The 13062-nt window shown below is 42.4% G+C and overlaps 1 protein-coding gene across 1 annotated transcript in view; it reads left to right on the forward strand.

Annotated features, from left to right (window-relative positions):
- LOC114049733 (poly [ADP-ribose] polymerase 1-like) overlaps positions 1-9500 on the forward strand; it is a 47402-nt gene extending 37902 nt beyond the window's left edge. The window contains exons 17-23 of the mRNA XM_027871120.1: positions 1322-1450; positions 2875-2973; positions 3571-3723; positions 5052-5179; positions 5850-5911; positions 7055-7169; positions 8978-9500. Coding sequence (XP_027726921.1) covers positions 1322-1450; positions 2875-2973; positions 3571-3723; positions 5052-5179; positions 5850-5911; positions 7055-7169; positions 8978-9059 — 768 coding nt within the window. The 3' untranslated portion in view covers positions 9060-9500. The remainder of the gene's footprint in view (positions 1-1321; positions 1451-2874; positions 2974-3570; positions 3724-5051; positions 5180-5849; positions 5912-7054; positions 7170-8977) is intronic.
- Positions 9501-13062: the final 3562 nt, after the last annotated feature.

Consider the following 13062-nt stretch of genomic DNA (forward strand, 5'->3'; position numbering starts at 1 on the left):
GCCAACCCATAGTCCTTGGCACCCTCCTCCCCTGCCTCCCACCACCCATCACTTCTTCTCAAGTATCATTGCAGATACGTCTTAGCACTTAGATAAATGCTTTCTGAAGTAAGATGTAGATGGAGTTACTTATTGGCACATCAGACTCCACCTACTCATAAAGAATTGGCTGAAGGGAGAGTTGAGCTTGTCTCGCTCTCTTGCCTTCCAAGACTGATCTTCCAAAAAAGCAGTATATCTTGGGTATAGGGCATGTGAATGAATCATATCCACTGGAGACCAGAAATCACAAGTAGGAGAAAAGATGTTTCTTTCTTCCTCCATCTCTTTAGCCTAGCAATAATGTGGAAAACATTGCCTCCAAGTAGAAGGCTAGCCAATTAGCAAGCATTTATTAAGCATCTACTGTGTGCCAGTCTCTGAGCAAAGCCTTAAGTGCCTACTGTGTGCCAGGAATTGCAAGGAGCTTGTTGAAATCACCTTCTGATTGTTCTCCCTGCCTCAACTCTCTCCTCTTCAATCTATTCACCTCTCAGATGCCAAAATGATTTTATTAATGCCTGGATCTGACCGTGTCACACACATCCATACTAAATAAACCCCAGTGACTCCCTGTTCCAGGATCAAATAGAAAAACTCGTTTGGCATCTCATCTCAAGCCCTTCATAATCTGGCTATTCCTACCTTTTATCTTACCCCTTTATTCTCTTAATACATGTTACAGTCCATCAACGCTGGCCTGCTTAACATTTTTTGCATATGAGATTCTTATTTCCCATCTCCATGCCTTTGCATTTGGCTGTGCCCCGCTCTGCAAATGCTCTGCCTCTTAGCTTCCCTTGCTTTCATCAGATTTAACTCCAATCTCATTGGTCTCCCCAGCTGTTAGTACATTCTCTTCTGAGATTACTTTCTGTCCACTCTGTATAAACCTTATATATACCTATCTATATGCCTGCTATCCCCCCCCCCCCTTAGAATATAAGCCTCTGGAAGGCAAGAACTGTTTTCACCCTTCTTTGTATCCCTAGCACTTAGCACAGTGCCTGGCACAGAGTAAGCTGCAAGTAAGTTAGTACTTGCTGACTGACTTGATTGACCAGAATTAGTTCCATGTAAGTGGTGACCCCTTTTTTTTTTTTTAAGTTCTTCTCCTTCCCCATCTTCTTATACCATCAACTTGAGGCATGCGGCATGTTTCCTTGGGGAATTGTAGCGTACTGTTAACCATGCAGGACAAGGTCAGGCCGTATAAGTTATCCTTCACACCTATCAAGGTTTGGATGGAAACTCAGCATCTGACCCATTTTTGATTCTCCAGGCCAAAGTAGAGATGCTAGACAACCTACTGGACATTGAGGTGGCCTATAGTCTACTCCGTGGCGGGTCTGAAGATGGCAGCAAGGATCCCATTGATGTTAACTATGAGAAGCTTAAAACTGATATTAAGGTAACAGGTATCCCTTTCTTTTGCTAAAGGGACTGGGCATTTGACTGTATCATAACCTAACCTGTCTCAGCAGTTGAAGAAATAGTTTCTCTTTACAGATTCAGCTCCCAAGCCATAATTAACCTAGAGTAACCTGGAGTCCAGGTCCGTGAATAGATTTCATGGGGTTTGTGAACTTGGGGGGGAGGGGGAAATGTCTATATTTTCACTAACTTCTAAAGGAAACTTAGCATTTCCTTCATTTAGTTTATTTAATAAAAACATTATTTTGAGAAAGGGTCCATAAGCTTCACCAGACTATCAAAGGGACCCATGAGCCCCAGAATTTCCTGATTTAGAGGGATCTTTAAGGTGCTAGCTATTTCAAGGGAGTTTTTTGCTTTATTTGGTCCAGAGTAACAGTTTTAAGTCTTTTTGTCTTTTTGTCTTTTTTTTTTAATTTGGTCTCCCTATCTTCCTGCCACAGATACTTAGGACCCCAGAGGCACTGCGGATAAGTAGATTTAACTGCCTCCATCTCCGACCAGGGTTGACCCACACCATCCCCTGGTAGTGTGGCAGCCCCACTCTCACTGTGTTGGTGCTGAATTTATTGTGGGCACATGATTGGCTTAACTCATTTCAGCTTAGCTGTAGCAGTCCATGATGTCTGGATGTGGATTAACTTCTAAAAGACATATACCTGCATCTAGTTTTAAGAACTCTGGGAAAAAATGTCCTTGGAAATCTGGTGGCTTCTTCTATCACCTCAGATGGCAAGTATAGCAAACCTGCCAGTTGAAAGCATTCTTTCTTTGAAAAATAAAATGGCAGGTATAGACAATCTTAAAAGTGACATGTGATTCAGCACTAGGTAGGCTATAAACAGAGCCAGAAAGACCATTGGCCATTGGTCAGGACCTGGGTTCCAGTCTCACATCCCTCCTACTTATTACCTCTGTGACATTGAGCAAGTCACTAAAGCTCATTGAGCTTCAATCTCTGTGTCTGAAAAGAAGGAAATTGAACTCGGTGGCTTCTGAGATCCCTTCCTGCTCTTAATCTGGGACCCTCTGAGCTCATTTCTGATCTTTACTCCAATCCAAACTTGCTGTGACCTTGAACCGAGTAACGTGACCTGTGCATTATCTTTCTTGTCCGTACACTGAGCTGTAGTACTGCCCTCTTCACAGGACTCTTCTAAGAGGAATGAGCCGTGATGGTATTACATCCTTAGGGTGTCAGGGCTGGACTAGAACCTAGCAATCCAGACTACTCGGCCAGTGCCTTTTCACCCATTGCACCCCACCCCCCCGGGCAATAAACTTGCCTACTTCCCAAGGAAGTACTGTTCTAAGCTTGTTTTGATCAGGTTTCTGACCAGCCCTGGGCCTAAATGGGTGGGTGGGTTCCTTCCTTCACTTCATTCAGTGAGTCTCTTCCAGGTGGTTGACCAGAACTCAGAAGAAGCTGACATCATCAGGCAGTATGTTAAGAACACACACGCTACTACTCACAATGCCTACGACTTGGAAATTATTGATGTAAGAAACCATCCTACTTCTTCCTTTGCTCAGCCCCCAGGTGGGACAGAACAGTATATTGTACCCAACAGCATTTTTAGGAAATGGCCCATCTTTAAAGTTGAACAGAAATTGGGCTTGTTTTAAAGTACCCTTTTATTTTGCTTTTTCTCAAATTAAAAATTTGGGCACCCCATTCAAAACCAAGAGAGTTAATCAAAAAGCTAAAACAGTGTTTCTTTTTTTAAAACTACTTTTTCTCTTTATTTTCTATCATTGAATAACAAGTCTCTGAAGAAAAGTGAGAAGTTTAGAAAGTAACTGTACAAATAGTAGAAATTTGTAGACTTTGAACTTGAGATCATCTGTTATCTCTGGGAAGGATTTTAAGACTTCCAGAGGGAAAACTACTACAGCTTCTTGTCCAGCAAACAGAAAAGTTTCTCTTAGTGGCTCTACAAAATTTGTGTTTTGTTTTGGATTTGGGAAAAAGGAGAGAGCCAAGAGAGATCTTTGCTTTTGAAGTAGCCTGGCTCCTAAAAGTTCATTTCATTCCTTGAGTAGTGAGTGACCAGCCAGGATTTCATCCCTTTCTCTCTTGTTAAATACTGCTTTTAGATCTTCAAGATTGAGCGTGAAGGGGAAAGCCAACGCTACAAGCCCTTCAAGCAGCTTCATAACCGGCGGCTGCTGTGGCATGGGTCCAGGGCCACCAACTTTGCCGGGATACTCTCTCAGGGTCTTCGAATCGCCCCACCTGAAGCCCCTGTGGTATGTAGGAGAGGTTGTACACAGCTGCATTTTTCTCCTTAGGTACCTTCGAGTGAACCTCCCAGTGAGAGAGGGAGGAGACCTTGTTTGAAAGAAAGCTCAAGTAGTTGGCTCAAAGTGGGAGGGGACAGATATGAAAATAGTGGCCAGGGCATCCCTTCAGTGCAAGAATCCATCCTGTAATCTAACAGACGTTTATCTAGCCTCTGCTTGAACATGTCCAGTGAAAAGGAGCTCACCTTTTAACAGGGCGTGTCATTCCATTTTAAACAAGTCTTAATGATTTTTCCTATTTATATTGAACCCAAATCTGTCTTCCCCTGGGTCCTGGTGTTGCCTCTGGAATAATACAAAATAAATCCAGTCCCTTTTCTGTGTGGCAGTCCTTTAAGTTTATTTAGTGCCCCTGTGATTTACAGAGCACCTTCCTCACTAGTCTATGAGATGGTATGATTGCCTTCGTTTTATAGATAAGTCTAACATGGAGTAACACAGCTAGGAACATAGATTTAGAGTTGGGGAGGATCTTAGAGGCTGTCTGGTCCTACCTTTGTCATTTTACAGTTGACAAAACTGGCCCAGCAAGTTTAACTACACTGACTTGCCCGAGGTGACACATTGTTGGGACATAGGAGAAACAGGAATCAAAGAGCTCCGGGCTCTACATTCTTTCTTCAGTCTTGTCTGTTAATGTCACATCCCGCATCCTTTCTGCTATACTACTGTCTCGATAAGCGGTTATCAAACATTTTGGTCTCAGAATGACTTCATATCTTTAAAGAACTTTTCGAAATGACAGTTAGTTACAGGAGGTATCTATCTAATAGTTATCTATTAATAAATGCTATATTATTATGAAAATAGTTTCCACCTCCCAGACCACACTTTGAGAACCACTGGTCTAGATGAAGCAAACTCATGACTCTCCCCTTCCTGTGCTTCTATTAGTATCCCCTTTCCCAAGCTTGAATATCCATAATATCCGTTAGCTTTTCTTCACAGATTCCTGACCTACTGGTTGCCCTATGGACATACCCACTGAGGCTGTGACCTCTGACCAGAACTAATTCTTGACCCCACCCCCATTCAGTTGAGTACAGAATGGTTAATGAGACCTGCAGGTCACTGTAGGGTCAGCAGTACAAATTTAGACTATACCCAGCACCTTTAAATCAAAATTGCTATATCATTGGCCTGTAGTCTGCACTCCATTGAGAAGCTTTCAGCTTACTTATGATTTGCTTTTGTTTTATCATTTGTGTTCTGTATGGTACCTTGTTATGTACAAAATAGTCTCTCAAATCTTTGTTTGGTTTCCACCCTTACAGACTGGCTACATGTTTGGTAAAGGAATCTATTTTGCTGACATGGTTTCCAAGAGTGCCAATTACTGCCACACATCACAGGGAGACCCAATAGGATTAATCCTCCTGGGAGAAGTTGCTCTTGGAAACATGTAAGTAACTTTGATTTGGGGCCATTGAGACTAGGTGGGCTTATTGTTGGAGAAAAAATTCTTTTAAGTTGCTGTTGTCATATAGGTAAAGACTATAGAAATTTCCCATCATTTATTCCAAACCAGAGAACCTTTCTTAACAAACAGACCCATAAGCACTTACTACTGGGATAGCGGCCAAAAGACAGTCTTTGCCCTCAAGCAGTTTATATTCTGATGCAAAGGACCACACTTAAGGGAAAGCTAGAAAGTTGAGGGTGGGGAGGTGGTAGGAATCCCTGCTGAGGTTTGCTTCTGGCCTGGAAGGTGAAACTTAACCTCTCTTAGAATGGAAACTCCTTGAAGCCAGGGGCTGTTCTCTTTTGTCCTTGATAGCACAGTACTTGGCATATTTAATCAGTACTATTGAATTAAATTAAGGGGGGTGGAATAAGCAGTGTTTCCAGTTTCAAGTTTTGCTGCAGTTGTCCTGTTTTAAACAAACTGGCCACATTGTCCCCATATTTTGTTAAGGTTACTAAGGCAGGATAAGCTTAAGGCAGCTGTAAGCTCTTTAATGGTTGAAAACTGCCCTAAGACTTTTGGGACAGCCTGTGTCCTTATATTTGGTGCGCCAATGTACCTGAAGAGAGACTGAAAAATGCCTTTTTCTATGTGTTCTTTTGAATAGGTATGAACTGAAGCATGCATCCCACATCAGCAAGTTACCCAAGGGCAAGCACAGTGTCAAAGGTAACATTTCATGGGCTGTTGGCTCTGACTGAGGCCCACCCACACAATAGGCTTCTGTTTTGCCAGTGAGGCCAGATCCTATTGCTAGGCGTTCCATAGCTTGGGGAGATTGGTAAGTAGCTTAGGGTTACTGAAATCTGTGTGCCTGGGCTAGTAGAAGAGTTGTAGACTTGTGATCAGGAGACCTAGGTTCAAATCCTGCTTCTAACTCTGATAGCTGGGTGACTCTGGGTACCCTGCCACCTCTCTGAGTCAGTTTCTTCATTTGTAAAAATTGCCTGGTGTATGGGAGAGAGGGGTTTGGCCCTTAAATTCAGGGACTCAGGTTCAAAATATGCCTCTGATCCATGCTGGTTTTGTAACACACCCTGGGCAAATCACTTAATCATGAATGCTCAAGCAAAGCTTTAGACCATATCTCACATTAGTGGAGGGAGTTTCCACGTGAGGAATTCCCCATCAATGAAATCACAGAACCCAGGATAAAAATAATAATAATTCTTCTGCACGTCCCCACCCCCAATAGGGTGATGGGGGAAGGGTACTCCTAAACCATTAAATGCTGTAGAAGTGTTAGTTATGATTATCTCTGTGGTGCTAGAGAAATGCAAGCTATTTGTCCATACCAGCCTGTAAAAGCTGCCATTTTGAATTTGAGTTTTGATTTAGTAGAAAATAATACGTTGTGTCTAACTCATTAAGAAAGTGTGCTGCATGGCTGGTCTGTGCCCAGGAACCTGGGGTACCTGCTTTTTCTCACTTTGGTAGGGATGGATCTAAATGAAGGGCACTACCTAGGAATTGGAGGGGGGGGAGTAGGCAGTAGGCCAATCTAGAGTGTTTAATGTTAGGAGCTTAACCAGTGATGGTTTCTAAAGAGATGTAAAAGTTAATGATCTTGTACCTGACTATGCTGGCTTCATTTCCAAGTCTAGAGCAAAGGGGAAAAGATGTGAAGTAGAATTAGCAGATGAGAAAATAATGTTTATTTGGGAAACAGATAGACCAGCCTTTAAATAGTAACAATAATAATAATTCACACTTACCCCTATCATATGCCTGTGTTTGAAAAAAGTGGAAATTTTCTTCCTGGGGCCTACATGTTTATACCACAGTTTAAACCACAGTTTCTCTTTTTTTCAGGCTTGGGCAAAACTGCGCCCGATCCGACAGCCAGTGTCACTCTTGATGGTGTGGAAATTCCCTTGGGAACTGGGGTTCCTTCTGGTGTTAGTGACACCTGTCTCCTATATAACGAGTATCCTTTCTTGGCCTTTGTGTTCAACCCCACCTTTTCAAAATGGCTGGAGCTTGTTCCCATACCCCCCAATTGTGTATTATGTGATTTTTCTGTCACTTCAGGAACTGTTCTAGGAGCTTAGTAGTTCAAGTGTATAGCCCAGGTAAATGATAAATCAAAGTTGGCCAAAGGATCTTTGGGTGGGGACAGGGATAGTGTCATCCTGCCCCCCCCACCCCAATTTTTTCCTTTTACATTTGTATTGATATCTTTTGTTTTTACATCACCTCCCTTTTCAGATGTGACACTCTCCTCTTGCACACACCCAATAATCCATCCCTTGTAACAACATTTAAAAGGGAAAGAGAAGAAGCACCATGTGGCAAAATGAACCAAGTGTGGCAGAAGGGGTGCCATTCCATACCTGTGGTTCTTCCCTTCTGAAGAGAAGGGAGATCAGTGCATCTTCTCACCTCTTCTCCGGTGCCAAGCCTGGTTATTACAGTCACACATTGTTTGCTTGTGGTGGGAGCATTATTCTTCCATCTCTCATGGTGGAGACAGGTTTTCCTGGTTCTGTTAAACTTTATTCCACGGTGATTTATATACAAGTCTTCCCACCATATTCGCTCTTAATTGTAAGTCCAAAGATTTAGATGTGTACTTGCCTCTAGTCCAACCTTCTCCATGTGTTTCATGTAAAATGCAAGAGAAGACACATTGGATGACCATCAGATTTATGTTGGGATAGGTTAAGAATTCTGCTTTCAAGGTGTGTATCACACAGTAAAGGACAGTGTATTGAATGAAAAAAAGAGATCATTTATTAAGCACTTACGCGTAAAGTAATTGGGCTAAAGGCTGAAGATAAACAAGCACTTAAGTGGTACAGCAGGTAAAGCACCAAAATTGGAGTGGAAAGACCTGGGTTTGAATCCAGCCTCAGACGCTTAGTAGTTGTGTGACATTGGGCAAGTCACTTAACCTGTTTGCCTCAATTTTCTCAGCTGAAAAATAGGGATAATACCTACTCCCAGAGTGGCAAGAGGATCAAATTCATATTTGTAAAGTACTCACCACAGTTGTTACTTGTATTATTATTATCAAAACTAAAAAGAGGAAACAGTTCCTGTTCACAAGAATCTCACATTCAAATGAAGGAGACAACACATATAGGAGGGTTCAGCTACAAGTCAAACGAAAGGTCCCGTTGTCCTTAGAAATAACGATAAAGTAGATTAACGCACCATCTTCACTACTACTTCTGCTGGGAACCATATAAATTGATGGTGTTTGACATGTTTGACGTTTGACATAGCAAGAATTTTCTTTCTAGGTCTTCAGTAGCTGTGGCTGCTGAGGTGGTGGCCTGGAGGTTGCTGCTATTCCCAGGGCTGTCTCCATCAGGATCAGAATTATTGGGGTAGTGCTCAAGATGGTGGCTGTGGGTTGATTGGCCTGGTACTTAACTGCCTCCTTTGGGGCTGCCGACTCCTTCTGGTAAACTGGCTTGCCTTCCTTGTGGGTTGATGACGGGCCCCATTTCTAGATCATGGTTCCCATACCAAGATCAAAGCAGGGGTGGGGAGGAGAAAAGGTGGGTGGTGCAGGTGATGTGCAGCTCTTCCTGGGACTCTTGGGCCTCCCTGGCCTTTGAACCCTTTCTTGGGTTCATCTTGAGCTTTGAAAAGGTCAGCAGCTATGGGAACCCCACATGCACTGTTCAGAAGGAAGGAGACAGTCTTCTTGGGAGTATACAAGGTAATGATGAGATCATGTGTATTTAACCATTGAAAGCCTTTATTTCCTTGACTCTCTCACTCCAGATACATTGTCTATGATATTGCTCAGGTAAATCTGAAGTATCTACTGAAATTGAGGTTCAACTTTAAGACCTCTCTGTGGTGAACAGATAGCACTTGCCTAGTGCTTAGGCTGGACCCCTGTAGTTCTGCTGTAGCATTGAGCTGCCTGGTAGGCTTAAATATCAATGACCCTTTCAGAAATATCAAAAGAGCTGAGTTGCAGACAACTCTTAACTTCACTAAATCTTCTCCATAAGGATTTTATATAAACAGATGGCCATATGTTGAAAAGAATTTTTTTCCCAAGCCTAAGTCTCTGGGTTTTGTTTGTCTCTGGGGATTTGATTCCCCACCCACTCAAGTTCCATGCACCCCCTGGGGCATAACAGATCTCCTGTAACTGACAAGTGTGAAAAAGTTGGAAGAAAAATGGTTTTACATAAAATAAGCATGGGGGGAGGGATTTTTAGAGAGGGAAATTACAATGTGATGTTTACATCATTAGATTTCAAAGGAAAATAAAGTGCTTCCGACTCTTTCTAAATGTTCCTCAGTTTTGATTTTGGAAAAAGTGTTAAGCACATTTATTTTAAGGTAAAAATAAAAGCTAATTTCATACTAATTAGTTCTTTTTTTTTTCTTTTGTAGTCTTTAATTCCCCCTTTTGATCTTTTTTTTTTATGATTTGGTTTTGTGAAAACTGTAAGTAGCTTCATTTACTTAGAGTTGAGGGTCTTCTAAATTATAAATTCTTCAACATTTGGTTCTGGGAATGTGTCCTGTTGTGAATGAAAAGCAATGTTCACAATTCTTACCTTGACAGTTTGTGCCTAGAATTTAAAAATATGCACCTGAGGGCTAATGGTCACTGTCAAATTAAAGTAGAAATGCCACCTTATGTCATGTGTGCCTGTTCAGTGCTAGCTCTGAGCATTGTTTTGTTTTTGATGATGCAGCATATGTACCTGTTTATGAGCAAGGACCACAAATATCCAGGGGTGTGTTAATGACAACAAATGTAAGTTACAAGCAGCAAGCAGAACTCTGCCCAGTGGGGAGCAACTCCATTATTTTCATCCAAGAGGCATCATGACTTCATAGAAGCCGTGTGGCATAATGGATAGGGTACCAGACTTGGAATTGAAAATCTGGGATCAAATCCTGCCTGAGACACAACCTCTCTATGCTGCCTCAGTTTCTTCATCTATAAAATGAAACAGATGTGATGGCCACTAAGATATCAAAGTTCATGCCGTAAATAGAACTTTAAAAACTATATTACCATTTTTTTTAAAGGTGTCCTAGGATAAAGAAAAGGTTTATTTCTTGTAGGTGTAGAGTTTGCTAGCCTTCGGTGCCCTCCCCCCCCATTAGTCTTTCCATTGATTTTCATTTTAATTCTTCCAAAATTATACCAGTACATGATCCAAAATTATACCAGTACATGATTTGTATTGTTCAGATGTACCAGCCTCACTGGGGAAATAGAGGGGCTTTTGTATTAGCAAGCAATTTGGAGTCATTGAGAGTTTCCAAAATACCATCTAGCCTGAAATTGTCCCACTGGCCCCATCTCTTTGTCTATCTACAGCATCTGTTTGAGATACACATAGTGACTGAATTAACTCAATGTGCTGTCCACCCAACTACATGTCATAGTTTGGGCAGCCTACTCCTTTTTCATCCACTTTGGTTTTTCAAGCATGGATGATTGAGCCCATCATTTACACACTGTTAAAGTTTTCACAGAAAAGGATTAATTGAAGACACAGTGCATGAAGAATCTTTTTTTTTTAAATATGTCCCATAAGACCCATTTTCTTCCTAGTTTGTTGTACGTGATTGGTAAGTGCACAAAAGCATGTTGAGTTACATCTGTTGTCGTTGCATAACAATACATGGGGTATGTTTTGGGGCAGGCTTTCAAGGCCATGTTATATTCTACCAAGTCCATTTTTTTTTTAATTAGTAGGTAGCAAGTTAGACTGTAATCTCAGTTAATAAGCTTAAGCACTTAACATATTCTGGGCACTATGCTAAACACTAAGGATACAAAGAAAGAAAGAATCCTTACCCTCAATGAGCTTACTTTGTAATGGGATAAACAACATTCGAGAAATTCTACCTACAATATACATGCAACATAGACAGAAGGTAATGGTGTTTATCCCTTGTTTTCAAAGAGGACTTACGACGTCATGGGGTGATGTCTTGACTATCTCATGGATTGGATTCAAGTGAGGCAGAGTTGCACGAAGTTGTCAGCTTCCCTCTTCCAGAGTCATCCAAGTCCAGTGGCAAGACAAGTCAGGATGACTGGCTATGGCGTGGGATTCAGTAGATAACATTGGCATCGTTGATGTCTGACCAAGCTCTAAGTGCTCTATAGTGCCTGCTTCAGCCAGCTTCGTGGCCTTTGGAACAAGTTCTCATCTGCCCATTCTGCCAAGGAAGGTCTTCACATGCTTGGGGGTAAACAATTCCCTAACTCACCAATACATTTGAGGCCTATTGCTTACTCTCAACCTGGTTTAGCCCATCTGCTGAGATGGTTTTACTGGGGTGTGGCTGCTGCACATGCTACAGCTTGGGGCCACAGGCAGAGTGTCAGGTGGACACCAAAGATGGATGAGCAGGCCTGAAAAGGGCTCGGCAAGCCCTTACGCTAGAGGTGCTAGTCTCCCATGAACACCCATAGACCCGACATTAGCAACAGATGGGGCTAGAAAAGGTTTCCTTTAGAAGGTGGAGTATGAGCTGACTGTCAGAGGAAGGCAAGAGACAGAAATGAGGTGGGAAACCATTTTGGCCGTGGGAGTCAACCAGCAGAAAAGAATGGTGTGTAGTGTGAGGAACAGCAAGAAAGCCAATGTTGCTATTTCATTGAGTACACAAAGGAGCCCTGTTGCCAAAGACTTTGAAAACCAAACAATTAGATTTTATTTTTTGACTAGATAATGTCAATAGATAATGGGGTTAAGTGACTTGCCCAGGGTCACATAGCTAGTAAGTGTCAAGTGTCTAAGGCTGGATATGAACTCAGGTCCTCCTCACTCTAGGGCCAGTGCTGTATTTCACGTACCACCTAGCTGCCCCCCCAAACAATTTGATTTTAGAAGTAGTAGGGAGCCACTGGAGATTGAGTGGGGAGTGGGCAATAACATGGTTCAGACCTTTGCTTTAAGAAAATCACTGACAGGGGCAGCTAGATGGCATAGTGGATAGAGCACCGGCCCTGAAGTCAGGAGGACCTGAGTTCAAATCCGGCCTCAGGCCAAACACTTGACACTTAACTAGCAGTGTGACCTTGGGCAAATCACTTAACCCCAATTACCTTTAAAAAAAAAAAATCACTGACAGCTGAGTGGAGGATGGATTGGAATGCAGAAAGGCCTGGAAAAAGGTAGACCAACCAGAAGGCTTTTGCAGTAGTCCACAAGTCTGGGGTGATGAGAGCCTGTGGCAGGGTGTTGGCTGTTAGTGGAGAGAAGGGATCTTATACTAACTATTATTGTGAATATAAGACAAGTAAGGGCAACAGATTGGTTATGCGGGTTGAGTAAATAGAGGAGTTGAAGGTGGCAGTGCCCAGAACAGTAATAAGAAAGTTTGAGAGAAAGTAGTATGGGGAGAAAGATGATGAATTATAGCAGAATAAGAAATACAGTCTAGCTTACCCACCAAACCTCTTCCATAAAGATCTAGGAAGTGTGCCAGACTGGATTCTGTTGGGAAATTAAAGAAAAGGTCATAGTAATTTTTCCAGCCGTGGGAAGGCTTAGAAGTCAGCAGATACTAGGGATGAGGTCTGGCCAGGGGTATGCTGCACAGAGCACTTAAGTGTCCAGGAACTGAGCCAGAACTGGGCATCAGGCAAGAAGAGGTTCCCCAGGGATCCTTGAACAAACACAATGTGCCATCTGGTAGTTTCAGGGCAGAGAGTCCTAAGGGAGTGGTTGCTAGCAGGAGCCCTAGCTTGACTACTGAGCCAGCATCAAGTTCAGAGGCAAATGATAACTGTGGCTCTGATCCCAGGACCAAAGTAAGAACTGGCTTTTTTTGTTTTGTGAGGCAGTCAGGGTTAAGTGACTTGCCCAAGGTCACAC

Source organism: Vombatus ursinus, unplaced genomic scaffold (genome assembly GCF_900497805.2).
Source record: "Vombatus ursinus unplaced genomic scaffold, bare-nosed wombat genome assembly UNPS02014798.1, whole genome shotgun sequence".
Lineage (NCBI taxonomy): Eukaryota > Metazoa > Chordata > Mammalia > Diprotodontia > Vombatidae > Vombatus > Vombatus ursinus.